This window comes from Poecilia reticulata, chromosome 9 (genome assembly GCF_904066995.2).
Source record: "Poecilia reticulata chromosome 9, P_reticulata-male-v2, whole genome shotgun sequence".
Taxonomy (NCBI): Eukaryota; Metazoa; Chordata; class Actinopteri; order Cyprinodontiformes; family Poeciliidae; genus Poecilia; species Poecilia reticulata.
This window is the reverse complement of record NC_088838.1, coordinates 6,345,744-6,359,243: the sequence shown is the minus strand read 5'-3', so window position 1 is coordinate 6,359,243 and position 13,500 is coordinate 6,345,744. Positions and strand designations below refer to the sequence as shown.

Here is a 13,500-nt window from a genome sequence, read left to right as displayed (position 1 = left end):
AAGCTCCCAGGCCTCTAGAGGACCCGAGTTCAGAGGATGAAAGAGACCACCCGCGGAGGGTGAGAAGGAAATTTATATATATATATTTATATATATTGTCATATCAAAATATAAACTTTAATAGTATAATTCAAGCAATGGTTGCCACAATTTATTTGGCATTGTAAAGTTGTTGGAGTTGATCATTTTTACATGTAGAACTAAAAAAAAAAGAAAATCATTAAAACTTGTCTCGAGCCACAAATGTTACATAACTTTTGCAAAAGGACAACTTCACAATTTAATAAAATTTGTGAAAATGTGAAAATCATCATTGTTAAAGAAACACCACTTTATATCTTCTTTTAGGTTATTAAACTAAGACAAACAAAACTTTTACAAAAAGATCATTTATAAATTGTCTTCTATGGGACGTTGACGTTTGTGGAAAATAATGTTTTCCAAATGTACTCGTGCTATTCTGTTGTGGAAATTGAATGTGTGCAAATTAGTTAATACAAAATTTGACGCGTGGTTTTGTAGTAAACCATCCGCACATCTAGTACAATTAGTGACGTTTTGTTAAGCGCATCTTAAAATTCAAACAGAGAAAATGGCAGAGCTGAACTCACCCACAGAGGGCGTCATTCAGGTAAGATCCGCTACAGTTGGCGCGAGGCTAATTAACACAACGGGAAGTCCAGGTGTGTTCCTCTGCTCTCCCGGATGTCAAACTCAGGGCATACTCACTTGCGCCGACTGAAATAAAGTGAAAAGAGTACGTGTGGGTTTTTTTTTTTCTCTTAAGTGAACGAGAGCTGCTACAATGAAGGTTCCAGAACCAGAACAAATGAGTGACATTCTGAAGCGGCTCACCGGGGAGTCCGCGCTGCCCCTCTACTGCAGCATCGAGAAGTTCAAGCGAAGCAGAGACGGGTTGTACTATGTGGCCGAGGACTTCAGCGAAACCGTGAAGAAGAGAGAGCTGGTCAACGCCAAGGAGCGACTCAGGGTGGGTAATGCTAAACTATAATGTGTGACTCTCGGTTGGTGAATTTAAGTCGAATAAAAAAAAAAACAACAGAAGTTTGATTATAACAAGTGTGTTTCTTTCATGGACACCCAACGACAATATAAAGTTCACTTTATCAGAAAGCTTAAGTTAAGAACTATTTTTACTAAAGTCATGAACATGTAGCTTCTCCTCCACAACTATGGGGAAGACTGCTGACTTATTACTGGAATATTTTATGGAAAGAGAAGTGGTGGAAAGAAATGCACACAAGATTGTGTAGCAGAGGCAATTAAAACATTTTTGGACTTGGAGCTGACGACGATATTCAAATTTGTTGAGCTGTACCTCTGACTTGTAGCATACACATCACAGAGAAACGTGAGTTGAGAATATTTTTTATTTTAAATTGTTCTAATAACCCAAGTGATGCTGCTCACTATTGGCTCTATTGTGGTCTCAGAAGTTTCTGAACTGAAGATTAAATCCCACTAAGTTTAAAATGCAATTATTCCTGAAATTATTTGAAAGTAATATTTGCATAAATTAGAGGTACACCTAATGATTATCGATTAATCTAACAATTTTTTTTTTTAGTTTAATCCAATGTAAGTGAAGCACGAATTCAAATATTTTCACCAAAGTAATACAAAATGGTAATATTGCAATGTTGTTTTTTCTTTAAAGCATCGTATGGAGCACAACTCTATAACAAAATACTTGAAATGTGAACCGATTTACAGTTTGACATGAAATCTCCACTAAAAGTATATTAAAGGAAATAAAGTCCAACACATTTAACAAATTAAATGAAACCATGTTACATTCTTCATGCACTTTTGGGACCAATACTTAAACAGGTCAAGTAGTATAAGTGCAGATGTAGCCTTTCCTAACTAAACTACTCAAACATAATAAATTCTCAAAAACACAAACCCATTTAAACATTGGAGTGGAGGAATGTCAGGATTTCTGCATGCTCTGCTGTCAGACTTACTGGGAGTTTTTTTTGTACCAATGATCCTTCCAGCTGAAAAGAGGCTCTCAGATGGAGTTGATGTTGCAGGGATTGATGGCTGGATGATTTATCAGGTACAGTGATGGTGGGGAATCTGCTTCATGTTGTTTTCACCACTGGAACCGGTTCTCATCTGCAGCATTTTGATCGTCAACAAGCTGACCTGTCCACATCTTTCTCTTTCTGATTTGAAGTGCAGTAGCCTGACCTTTGACTTTTACTTTCAGGATGTCTTCTGATAAAATACGTTTTAGTTTGTGGATTTATGAATGAAATTTGGTCTCATTCTCCATCTTGAAACAAACTCTTGTGCTAAGATGTTTAACAACAGCTGACAATCAAAGGAAGGTTTTCCCACAGACTTCTAGAGCCTTTTGTCCCAGTTGAGGTAGAGCAGAGGAGACTTAAGCCTCTCCACTCAGAGAGACGGCGGCTTTCTTAAAGGGATTGACAACTTGCTTCAGAAGAGTCGACTGTCGACCTTTAGAACCAGGTTGTTGTTTTCCTCATGGTGTGACTTCTTCTCTGCTGCTTTTTCAGCCCAGCCTGATCTTTTCTGCTGTGCAACCTTGTAATTAAATTGTATGAAATGAGCTCAAAGTCTATTAACAAAGTGACGGGTTGCTCCTCAGTTCAGATGCAACTGCTTGACCAGGCATCTTGGTGAGTGATTTTTAATGCAACATTGTTGAGATTGTTTTTCACCCTGTCAGGAGTTGCCTCATATTTCTCCTCCATTAAATCTGTAAAGTAGCGTCTTGAAGGAAGTGTGTATCCTTGGTGAAGTATTTTTCATTCCATGAAAGCCTTCACCTCCACAACAGAAAGGGGTCACACATCTTTTATGATGATCTGCAGGATGCTGTCAGAGTGTTCAGATGACATCTTGAAGGATTGTGGACTTGTAAAAGTGAAACTTACTGCTTTGACTGAAGGAAAGGGAAGAGAAATATAAAACACAAGAATAACATTTGAACATTTACAACACAACACATGATTTTGTAAATAATGACACTTTAATGCAACGTTGGAATTTTTAATGGACTTTCAATGCAACGTTTAGAGCAACTATGCATTAAAAGTGTAATTATTTACCGAATGACAATTCATGACAACAGTCAGACAATCATAAAGACTCGTTCATGTTCTTGACAGATGTTATGTCAGTCTTATTCACACCCCGTCAAATAAAGTGTTACCAAACGTCTTTTTGAAACTTAAAAACAACGTTGGCATCAAACTTAATGCAGTTTAATTTGATCAGTTACTTCTGCCCTATTTACAATGACCTTTTCTGTAGCTATTTTGAAGTTATGAAACTGAAAAATGTTGCTGCTTCTCACCCAGCAGGAATATTCAGACTTGCCGTTATTCTTGCCATGCTGCCTCTTGTCATGACATTGTCCTCTTTGTTTCCGTGCAGATCAGGAACCTGAATGCCATGTTCTCCCGTTTGAAGCGCATGGTTCCACTGATGCGGCCTGACCGCAAGCCGAGCAAAGTGGACACACTTAAAGCCGCCACCGAATACATCCGGCTGCTGCTTGCCGTTTTGCGTGATACTGAAAATGTGGGTATTTGATTCACGGATTTAATACAACACACATCTGTTGTCTCAATCACTCAATCAAATTTTATTTGTATAGCAGATTTCAGCAGCAAGGCATTTCAAAGTGCTTTACATAATTAAAATAAAAACAGCATGTGACATTGAATAAACGGTGAGAAAGAGAGATAAAAAAAAAAAAAGATAAAAACATTAAAACCCGAACCCCTTTTAGGACTTCAGTTAAACATTGTTTAATTGGGATTCTAACCCTCAGGGACTTTAGTCAAAAACACAGTTTGACAAGGACTCCAACCTCTTGGTTTTTAGTTGAACGCCATCAACTGGGACTCTAAACCCCGTAGAACTGTAGTTAAACAACGACGTTGTCTCCAAGGACGGTACTGTGATTGGTTTTGAAATGGTTTCTTGTTCTTTTTTTTCCTAGAATGATGGCATGGGGACTGATTTCCTAAAGAATGCAATCACTTACAGTCAGACTGAAGGCCTGGGCAGTGACTTATGGAGAATGGATGATGTGAGTGTTTTGTTTGAACACCGAGTTCAAACTACTGGTTGTTACTGCAATAATTGCCTTGTTATAGATGGAGAAAAAAATCAGAATGATAAATACTTTGTTAAACATCTTGTTTAAACAACTCTGCTGCAAATAAATATTTAGCCCGATTCTCTACTGTTAAAACCCTAACCTTTTGAACTCTGAACAGGTAAAAAATACATCAGTTTTTTACTTTCTTTTATAATAATATTGAGACGCATTGTTCTGCGTTGCAAAGAACATGTTAAGCTCAGAATAAGCGAGAAAGTGGACATAAGTTTTGTATTCACTCAACTACTCCATCCACAACCCACAACTTTGAAGAGAAAGAACTAGCGGTCATTTGGGATTTCTTTAGGAGGTTTTGAGAAGTTTGAGGTTTCCATTAAAAAAAACAACAAAAAAAAACGATCTCAGGGTATCTAGCAGACCTCTTTAACGGTGGCTGTGCTTTGCTAGCACTGGTGGATCTCCTAAAACCTCCTGAAGCTGTAAAATAATTGTGAGGAAGTTAAAATGCAGTTCTTCATGTGATACTTTCCTTTGCTAATCGTTGCATTGCGACTTTCTGATGTAGCTTCATAAAGCTATTCATAGCTGCAACTATCAACTACAAGTTGTTCGGGACATCATTGTTTGATGTAAAGCCAAGCTGAGTGGACAATATATTTCTAACAGTTTTCAAATCCCCAGTCAACTCAGTGCACACTAATCAGGTTGCTGCTTCATTGACCTACCAAGGTGACAGGAAGTCAGGAAGTAGTTTGAAACTTTGTCACTTGAGCTGTTTAGTGCAGGCAGACTGAATGGCTACCTGCACTATACAGGCAGCATTATTTACCTATTTTCCTAATCACCTGTTTACATTGCAATTATGTTTACTTTTACCCCCATTTATTACAATCAAAATAACACAAATGGATTTAAGTTTTAAAAGGGCAAAACAACCAAAAGTATCAAATATGCACAGCATTAGGAAAAAACTGTAGAAGCACTCTGCTAAAAAAAAACAAAAACAGATTAGCTGGCAGTGTTTTATCATAAATTATTTTTGTCTGATCACTGGCAGGACGGTCTAAAGACGACCAAAAAGGTTTTCTCATGTAGATCTAAACCTACAGCCAAACCATAGATCACATTTTTACTAAGAAAAAAATTATGCATATAGTTCACACTTTATTCATCTCTAATAATTCACATATATGTAAGCTTTTATTTTTTTCTGTGGCATTTTATTTTAGCTGTCCATTTTTTTTTATTTGCTTACGATTTTTGTGTGCGACTGTTTGATGGTTTACAAAATGTTTGTTCTTCAGCTTCAACTTGAGCTGCATTTTGCATGAAAATCTCTATAAAGTCCTATTTTTAATACTGATTGAATTATCCACACCAAACTGACTAACGATGCATATTAGCAGAAAAATGGCCTGGACAAAGCCTAGATCTCACTCCCCATCAGATGCTATGCTCGTCTTTAAAGTCATACTTCATATTTTTCCTAATTGAGAGACATTGCAAACTTTTAGAGCAGAAAGAAGTCCTAACTTCAATGTTGTTGTTTTGGGGTTTTCCCCCTAAAAGCTGCTGAACATAGACGACCACCTGGAAGACGGCTTCACTTTGCCTCCAGAACCGGCGCCAGAGGACGGTGAAATGCCCAGGCTGGTGTTGCAACACTGCATGATGCCTGCATACCAGCTCATCATCCAAGTTGCTCCTGATCAAGCGCCGGTATTTATTCAGTTTTCCAAATATTATTTTTCCTCATTTATTGTATTCTGAACTGAAAAACCAGAAGATTCTCCTTTCGGTAAGATTGAGTTAATTTTCCATTGCTTGCGAAATGTTTCACATTTAAAAGGGGAAAAAAGAGAAAGAAATGAAAAAGATTGATTCCTCGTCAACCTATACAACTAATTCAAAGCGATGGCCACAAATGTCAAAGCGGAATTATTTCCTGCATGTTCTAAATGAAAATAAGTTCACATTACTTTTATTCAATACTTGTGCTCTGGAAATAATCCTCTGGGATAAAGTAATGTACGTCGGCAAAATCACACCTGGACAATTAGTGCCATGCCATGTCTTCTGAATAATCTTGGATCTCATGATGTCTAGTTCTATTAGAATTGCCTCTAAAATATCTGCTTTGTTGGCATAAAACATGGTAAACTTTGAGTTTCAATTTCTATTTCATATAATCAGTGTTTGTCATAAAAACAGAGACTATAAATGTCTCTGTGCTAAAGGCTGATGTGGCTCATCCTAACGACTCTAATACGTTGGTCCTTGGTGTTATGGTGCCGTAGTCTCTGGAAATAACATTTTTTCCCCTGAATCAAAGAAGCTGTTTCCTCTCAGCACCAGAAGAGGAGGGAGTTTATTCTCCCCATATCAACTCGTTTAGGGAATCTGAAATGAAAGGGTTAAGAAATCTTCTGTAAAGCATTTTAGTAAAGGAAAAAAACTAATATAAAAATGCTATGATTGCATTACAAAACTGTAAAAGTTTTAAACGTTTTTTCTCCTGTTTCCTCCTCTAAGGAGTGCTAGCCAGCGTGTGACTGTTTTATTTTCCAAGTTTAAAAAATAAAAAAATCTTAATTTCTTTTTCATGCTTACTAAACATATTTGTCATGCACATTATTGGAGAAAACAAATGGGGGTTTTTACTAAAAAAAGAAAGTTTGTCATTAAAAATTTAGTTAACAAATTTCAAAGTTTAGAGCAACAACAAATGTCAAGAGGTTTAATGCTACTCGTATTTGTAGCGAAAATATTCAGTACGGTTCGACACACATGCCAAATGGTGTTTTTCCTTTTTTTTTTTTTTTTTTTTTTTTTTTTTAAACCTTCCTCTGTATTTTAAGTCGTTTGGTTTTTACTAATATGCTGTCCAGTCTTCATTCCAGCTCAGAAGGCATATTGAAGAAATTAACAGGCAAGTGGAGGACAAAAGTGTCCAGAATGACCTCAGTCTGTCCTCTACCTTGTCATCTTTTGAGTTTCAGCAGTGGTTTGTGCCTGAATAAGTGCTGCAGAGGAAAAACTTAAAACTTGGAAAAAATACAGTAAAGCTTGACTCGGGGGAGCAGGGGGGTAAACGGTTTCTAAAATGTAAAGCTCTACATGGCCACTTCCCCCCTCAGGTCATCTACCTCTCTGTACCCTCTGCACGCCTTAGCGCCGTGGGGAGCACAACTTTCCCAAGACTGGAGTTTACTCCCACCACATAATAAAGACACTGATTCAGAGTCAAAAACTACCTGTTTAAATGTTGCACTGTATGCAGTTCAGTTTTATTCAGTATAATTTTAATTCTTTATTGCTTTGTTTATAAAAGGCTTTAAATAAAACTTTTAAGTTTATGTATTTAAAGTTTAACAGATGGGAATCTCTGAGATTTTAGATCAGCAATAATACAATATCGGCACATTTGTGTTTTTACATTTCTTTTTTGGATCTCTGTGTAAGTAAAACTAAATTTTTTTTTTTTTTAGTCTTATTCTGAAAGAAAACACATTTGAAGCTGAGAAGTTTAAAACTTAACCCACGTTTACACTGCAGTGAAAAGAATAGCTCACTTTGTTTTTTTCTTAAAGTCAATCAACACAAATCTATTTTTGTCACTCAAGTTGTTTGCAGTCCATCTTCACATATTCCTTAAATCTGACACAAATCACACCCCCATTTTTGTTTTTTTGTTTGTTTTTTGGCAGGTATATTTCAATAAAGCTACTGTTTCATCTCACTATCACGTTGAACTAGTTGGTTAGTTTTGTGTTGAAGAAAGTCTAAAGTGTCAATGTCTACTATATGTAATGGACATAGCTCATGTGGCATACCCAGATAATGAGTATAGTTATAGTTTTATTGGCTCAACATGCATTAAACACGTTGAATCTGTGTTTACACGTTTGCTTTTGTAAACGCAATGCACTGCCTGTTTAAGGACGACTTCATTTAAGTTAATACGTAAACAAATGCACATGTTACTACTTGCGCTGTCAATCATAATTGTGGTAGCGCTGCTAAATGTCCTAATGGAAGGGAAACTACTTAACCGTTCCAGGAAAACGGTTTATTTACCATCAAATGTGGCCATGCTAACTGGCCTCTGTTGTGGGGAACTCGTTGTAGGAGAGCAGAGAGCAAAGGGGAGGGTGTGAGCAGCACGTAGACGAGCAGGATTGACAGTGCCAAGACCCTCCTGCCTGTGATGGGTTGTTTTTGACAGTCATGTATTTCTGCCAATGACAGTAGGAGCACTAGGAGAGGCAGATCACGACATGGTGACAGATTTAACAAATATGTAAAACATCTATTTTATTTATTTTTAAATAAAAGTTGCATACGGCAGCTTTAAACTCGTCAAACACAATCCTAAACTCATAGCTTCCATCTGTATATGTCTCTGCTGTCTCTCACTTGGAATATAAGGTTGGTTTAGTCCTCAACACCTAATTTAATTTTCTCCCTTGAAAGGCTGAATTTTTCTTGTTCAGCAGGTCTTGCAGCTCACTGCGAATGTAAGGCTTGTTATTCAGGAAGCATATCACATTGTCTGACAGACGAATCTTGAAGGAAAATTAGATGCGTTTGACAAAGGGATCCTGTGGGCATTTGTTTCTTTAGTTTTCCTCCAATAACACATTTACACCACTGGAGTTTGTCAAACTACAAAAGCAATTAAAGAATGTTTGTGAAACTAAAATTTTTCAGTTTGTAATAAATGTTTCTGAAAACAAATTGAATGAATTTATAATTTAGTATTAATCAGAAATGATCTAAACACAATCGTGTGAAGGCAAAAAAAAAAACTGCAGTCTTCCTAACAAAGACGTGCAGCCTTTGTTTACGGTTCTCCAGAGATGAACTCTGCCAACAATGGGCAATCACATATGTTTGATTCCAAAAGTGATCTGGCAGAAATGCACTTCAATTATGACTGGCAATCAGCACAAAGCGTTTGATTGTCTGACATCTGAAAAACAGTCGTACTATCTTCACAAGTGCCTGTGGTCTGATTGTATAATTTAAGGTGAAGAGACCATGATTTTCTTTTTTTTTTTTTTTTTACTTTTCCCCCCACAGAAGTCAAACTTGTACCATTGTTCTGTTAACAGAATTGATCTTGCACCCATATTTTTAGGTTTTAATGCAAGTTTGTGTTTTACACCAGAGATGACAAAATGGCATCGACATAAGAGCCTTGATACGGATGAGGATGTTTCAGCTTCAAATATTAATTATTGAAAGTGATTTTTATTTGGTTTTCTTTGTGTGTTATCTTCTAAGAAATGTGTGAACTTTATCTCCTTTTCTGTCTGCTTTATTTAACAGATGTCTCAGCCTTGATGGGCGCTTTGATCGGATTGGTTGAACTGGCGTTAAAACATCTGCCAGGTTGGAATTATCTCCTATTTTTAATTTTATTATCCTACAAGTCTCATCAATATATAGATTTGAACTTGATCAATAGTGACTGAAATTCCAAATTTGAGTTTATAAAAACATTTTGAGATTGCAAAATATGTGAAAGCCCACACTTTTAAGCATTATTTTTTTTAGTCTGGGATTATTAAGTTGTTTAATTTTTACAGCAAAATCAGAGCACCTTATAAAAAAATATTAATTTTTATAAGGTGCTCTTATAAAAAAAAATAGTGATTTAAACAAAACTTTTTGGAGATTTTTGGCATTTGTTTAAACATTAAGAAAAAAGCAGTTTAATAGATCTAGCGCATACTGTGTTACTCTTATATGTGGTCAAAAACTGATAAGATAAACTTCTTCCACTTTTCTTTTCCCTAGAAATCTGCATATTCTTTCCTAAAATATTGGTACCACAGTGAAGCTGGTTTTCTACTGAATTTAAAGGCGTTCCTCTGCTGCCCTCTTGTGGCAGTGAACTTTAACTGCTGCCACAGACTAGCATGAGTGGAATCGCAAATGACAAAATGACGTCCCATTCTTTAAATGTTTCTGATGAGCCTTGTCTGATTAGCAGGGCCGTGCAGAGGCCACTAAAGGGGCAGGTGCTCAACAACAAAAAAAGGGCACATCTAACCTCATTCTAGGACAGAATATTAACAAAGCCACACAGCTTTCAGAGTTTAATAATCAATGATAAATTACAAAAATGTGACATATACAATCAAAGCTAACAACATCTCCATATAGAGCATAACACTATGCCTATGCAAGATATTTTATTTCTTTCTGCAGGTCTATTTTGTTTAGGAAAGTATTTCAATATTCAAACCGGCAATTTAGCAAGATATGTAAATCAGAGCTAGACCACCAGACATATTTTGTCTTTACAGAATTACACTATTAAAAATATAAACAAAGGCACAATGCAACATTTTAGTGTACTGTAATCTATAAAAAAGAGCTGCCTGTTTGCTACACTTGCAGTGGAGATGAAGATGGTCCATTCAGGAAAGCAGAGCTGCATCAAACTTTAACGTGGAACTGCAGAAAAATGAAAAAAACAAAAGCAAATATTGAATTGTTAATGCATGTCACCATGAGAAAAGCCTACTGAGTTTTGCTTAAAAAAAACTTTTTAAAAAATTTAAATGACACATTTTTGACTCATGAAGTTGACTTTCTTTTTTGCAAAACAAACTTATTTGCGCTTGTCAAATCTTTTCTTGTTATTCTAAGTTTTTGTTTATGACTCAGTTTTGCTTGTGATTCTCACATGACGTATTGAGCAGGGCCTAAAATCACAACAAAAGATTTCTGATGTGTGCAAATAAATGTTTCTTTGGTAAAAATGAGTTTAATTTTTTTTTTTTAAGTATTTTAAACAACTTTTTTTTTACAGGAATCATTACAATTCCAAAGGTTTTGATTACAATTTTATTTTACTTAACTGAGGTTGTTGTTTTTTTTCCATTGAATAATTGGGAAACAAATTTAACTGCATACTCTGCGAACCAGACCCTAAACTTAAAGTCTGGATTGAGTTTTTTCCCCTTCATTAATGACACTTTTATTACATTCATTATATCTATCATGGTAATTCTGGGCGAGTTATTTTTAATTCTAAATGAATATCCTTGTTGGACTTTTATTTAAGTGTTATTCTCCTTCGAGATACATTTACCTAACGCCAGAATAAATGCAATGTACATTATGCAGGAAAGGAAATTAGGAGATTGGACATATATCCATTATGGAGATGATCGGTTTTGGACGGGTGATGTGCCCTTATTGCATTAGCAATACTAAAGAATATCATTAAAGATACAGGGGAGAAGCTTTTTAGTTATCTAGCTTTTCTAGCAAAGTCGTTAGCTAGCAGCTAGCTAATAGCACAACAACAACAGCCTAATATCTGTTTGATAGAAATACTGGATCGATGGATAAGAACAGTTTTTCCTCACCTGGCTGTCTCCTCCCACTCAGTAGTTCTTCAGAGAAAGGCAGACGCAGAGGCCGGTCAGTGTCTGTTGTATTTCATTACCTCTCTGCTTAAACCGCGACTCAGAGCTGAAGCAGAAACGATACGTTAACGTGTTCCGTCATCTGACAAGCAGCTGCACTTTATTCACCAAAAACGTTTTTTAATTCACCAAAAACTGTTCTGTCATCTGCGTTGAGCTCCGCAGTTAGCCGCCTGCGCGAGAGGCAATTACGTCATGCGTCACGGGAAAAAGGTCAAAGGTAACAAGGTGACCGGCTTATTATGTTATACAAAAAAAAAACAAAAAGCAAAGAATTTTAGCACATGTTTTTATGTGTCAGAAAAGGGCTTAGGAAATGATACAAAAACAATAAAAAATTTGACCAAAAGGGCACTTGGGGGCAAGGGGCAAAAAGGGCAGGTGCTCAAGCACCCTCAGCTCCCCCCTCTGCACATGCCTGCTGATTAGAACTAATATTCTAATTTATTATCACATTTTAATCAAATCACCTTTAATCAAATAAGACAATTGCTAGTTCTCATTTACAATGTTTATTTTTATTGAGAAAAACGTTAAAAATACATATTTTATGATGTATGACTCAGTGTTGGCCGGTCTTTTAAAATCCCTTTAAAATGTGGACATTTGTGATTGCTACGTTAAACACTTTGCTGTTTTTAACAAAGCTTTCCTGAATCTCAAGAAAATAAACATATTCTAAGGTAGTCACTATAACTAAACTGATTGGATAGAAATCTAATATCTCTGTTGTTTTCAGGAGCTGCTACGAAGAAATCATTGAGAAGAAACCTTTTTTCTTTGGTTTTATTTATTTTGTTCAAATCTAAATTTAATTGTAAATGTAACTGTTTTGTTTTCTATTTAAGCCCACTGGATGGAGAACATTTACGTTGTAGTAAAGGTCAAGAAATATGTTGGTTGGACATCAGTGTTTTACTTCATGGATGAGCCATTGGCTTCATTGGTCTAAACTGGATAAGTAAAGATGAGAACAAGAATTGCAATGTTGACTTTTTATTAAAACTTACCACAGGAATTGTAAAATTATCAAAACCTAAATTACTGTGCATGACATACTGCATTATATAGCACTTAGTCATTTCAGTGGAAGAATATATTTACAAAAAAATTAAGTGTAATGACTACAGTGAGGCTGGTTGTCATCATTAAAACTGTGGAGTAATTGACCTCTGATACTCAGTTCATGAGTTCAGCTCACTTTCTTACACTTTGACCTGAACACTGCTGTGTTTATTTTATTTTATTTTATTTTTTTATTTAATGACAAACTTTGAATGAATGCATCTTCCACTAACACTTAACCATGCTCCAGTTTGGGATGAATGAATGACATACCCTGTATTTTTCTGGGACAAACTCAGGACATTTCATGTGTAAAAGAGCTACAACAACATTTTTGTTGAAGATGAGCTCAGCATGGCTGCTCAGTGTGAAGGCAGCAGAGAAAAGCCTTTCCTATCAAGCTCAAAATTGAGCTCGGTTGTATCCTGTTTCCAGTTATAATCTTTAAGGTCTCTCTCCACTTGATAAGTTAAATTGAATGTGCAGGATTTGGAAAGCCAGGAACCTGTCTACATAAACATAAACAAAGCATTAAACCAAATGAACTCTGTAGGCAGAATTGTCTCAAGGCACAAATCTGGGAAAGGGTGCAAAAAAAAATCTGCTTTGAATGCCCTGGTGAGCACGATGGCCTCCATCATCTGTAAGTGGAAGTTGTTTGGTACCAGCAGAACTCTTCCTGGAGATGGCCTGCCGTCTGCGAAGGGGAGAAATGTCTTTGTGAGTGAGATGGCTGCAAACCTGAACTCTGTGGGGAGAAGATCATTCCAGAAGGACCAACATCTGTGCAGCACTTCACCAATCAGACCTGCAGAGGGACCAGTCAAAGCCACTCCTTGGATACAGGCACATAGCAACCTGGCT

General features: G+C 36.3%; 1 protein-coding gene across 3 annotated transcripts; it reads left to right on the top strand.

Moving 5' to 3' along the window:
- Positions 1–614: 614 nt before the first annotated feature.
- Positions 615–12,793, top strand: figla (folliculogenesis specific bHLH transcription factor). Of its 3 annotated transcripts, none has more exons than XM_081611320.1 (7): positions 615–631; positions 788–991; positions 3,433–3,579; positions 4,004–4,093; positions 5,696–5,845; positions 9,458–9,520; positions 12,311–12,793. In XM_081611320.1, the coding sequence occupies exons 2-6, from the start codon at positions 806–808 to the stop codon at positions 9,470–9,472; spliced, it is 588 nt and encodes a 195-aa protein (XP_081467446.1). In that variant the 5' UTR covers positions 615–631; positions 788–805; the 3' UTR covers positions 9,473–9,520; positions 12,311–12,793. The 3 variants fall into 3 exon arrangements, with proteins under 3 accessions (XP_081467446.1, XP_008415890.1, XP_008415889.1); XM_008417668.2 differs by having other exon boundaries at positions 621–683; XM_008417667.2 differs by lacking the exon at positions 615–631 and having other exon boundaries at positions 690–991.
- The last annotated feature ends 707 nt before the right edge of the window (positions 12,794–13,500 follow it).

What these genes read in the sequence shown, in the direction of transcription:
- figla (XM_081611320.1), top strand. Translation starts at nt 806, where the DNA reads ATGAAGGTTCCAGAACCAGAACAAATGAGTGACATTCTGAAGCGGCTC. An exon ending in ACGCCAAGGAGCGACTCAGG is followed by an intron (nt 992 to 3,432) that starts GTGGGTAATGCT and finishes GTTTCCGTGCAG; the next exon opens with ATCAGGAACCTGAATGCCAT. An exon ending in TTTTGCGTGATACTGAAAAT is followed by an intron (nt 3,580 to 4,003) that starts GTGGGTATTTGA and finishes TTTTTTTCCTAG; the next exon opens with AATGATGGCATGGGGACTGA.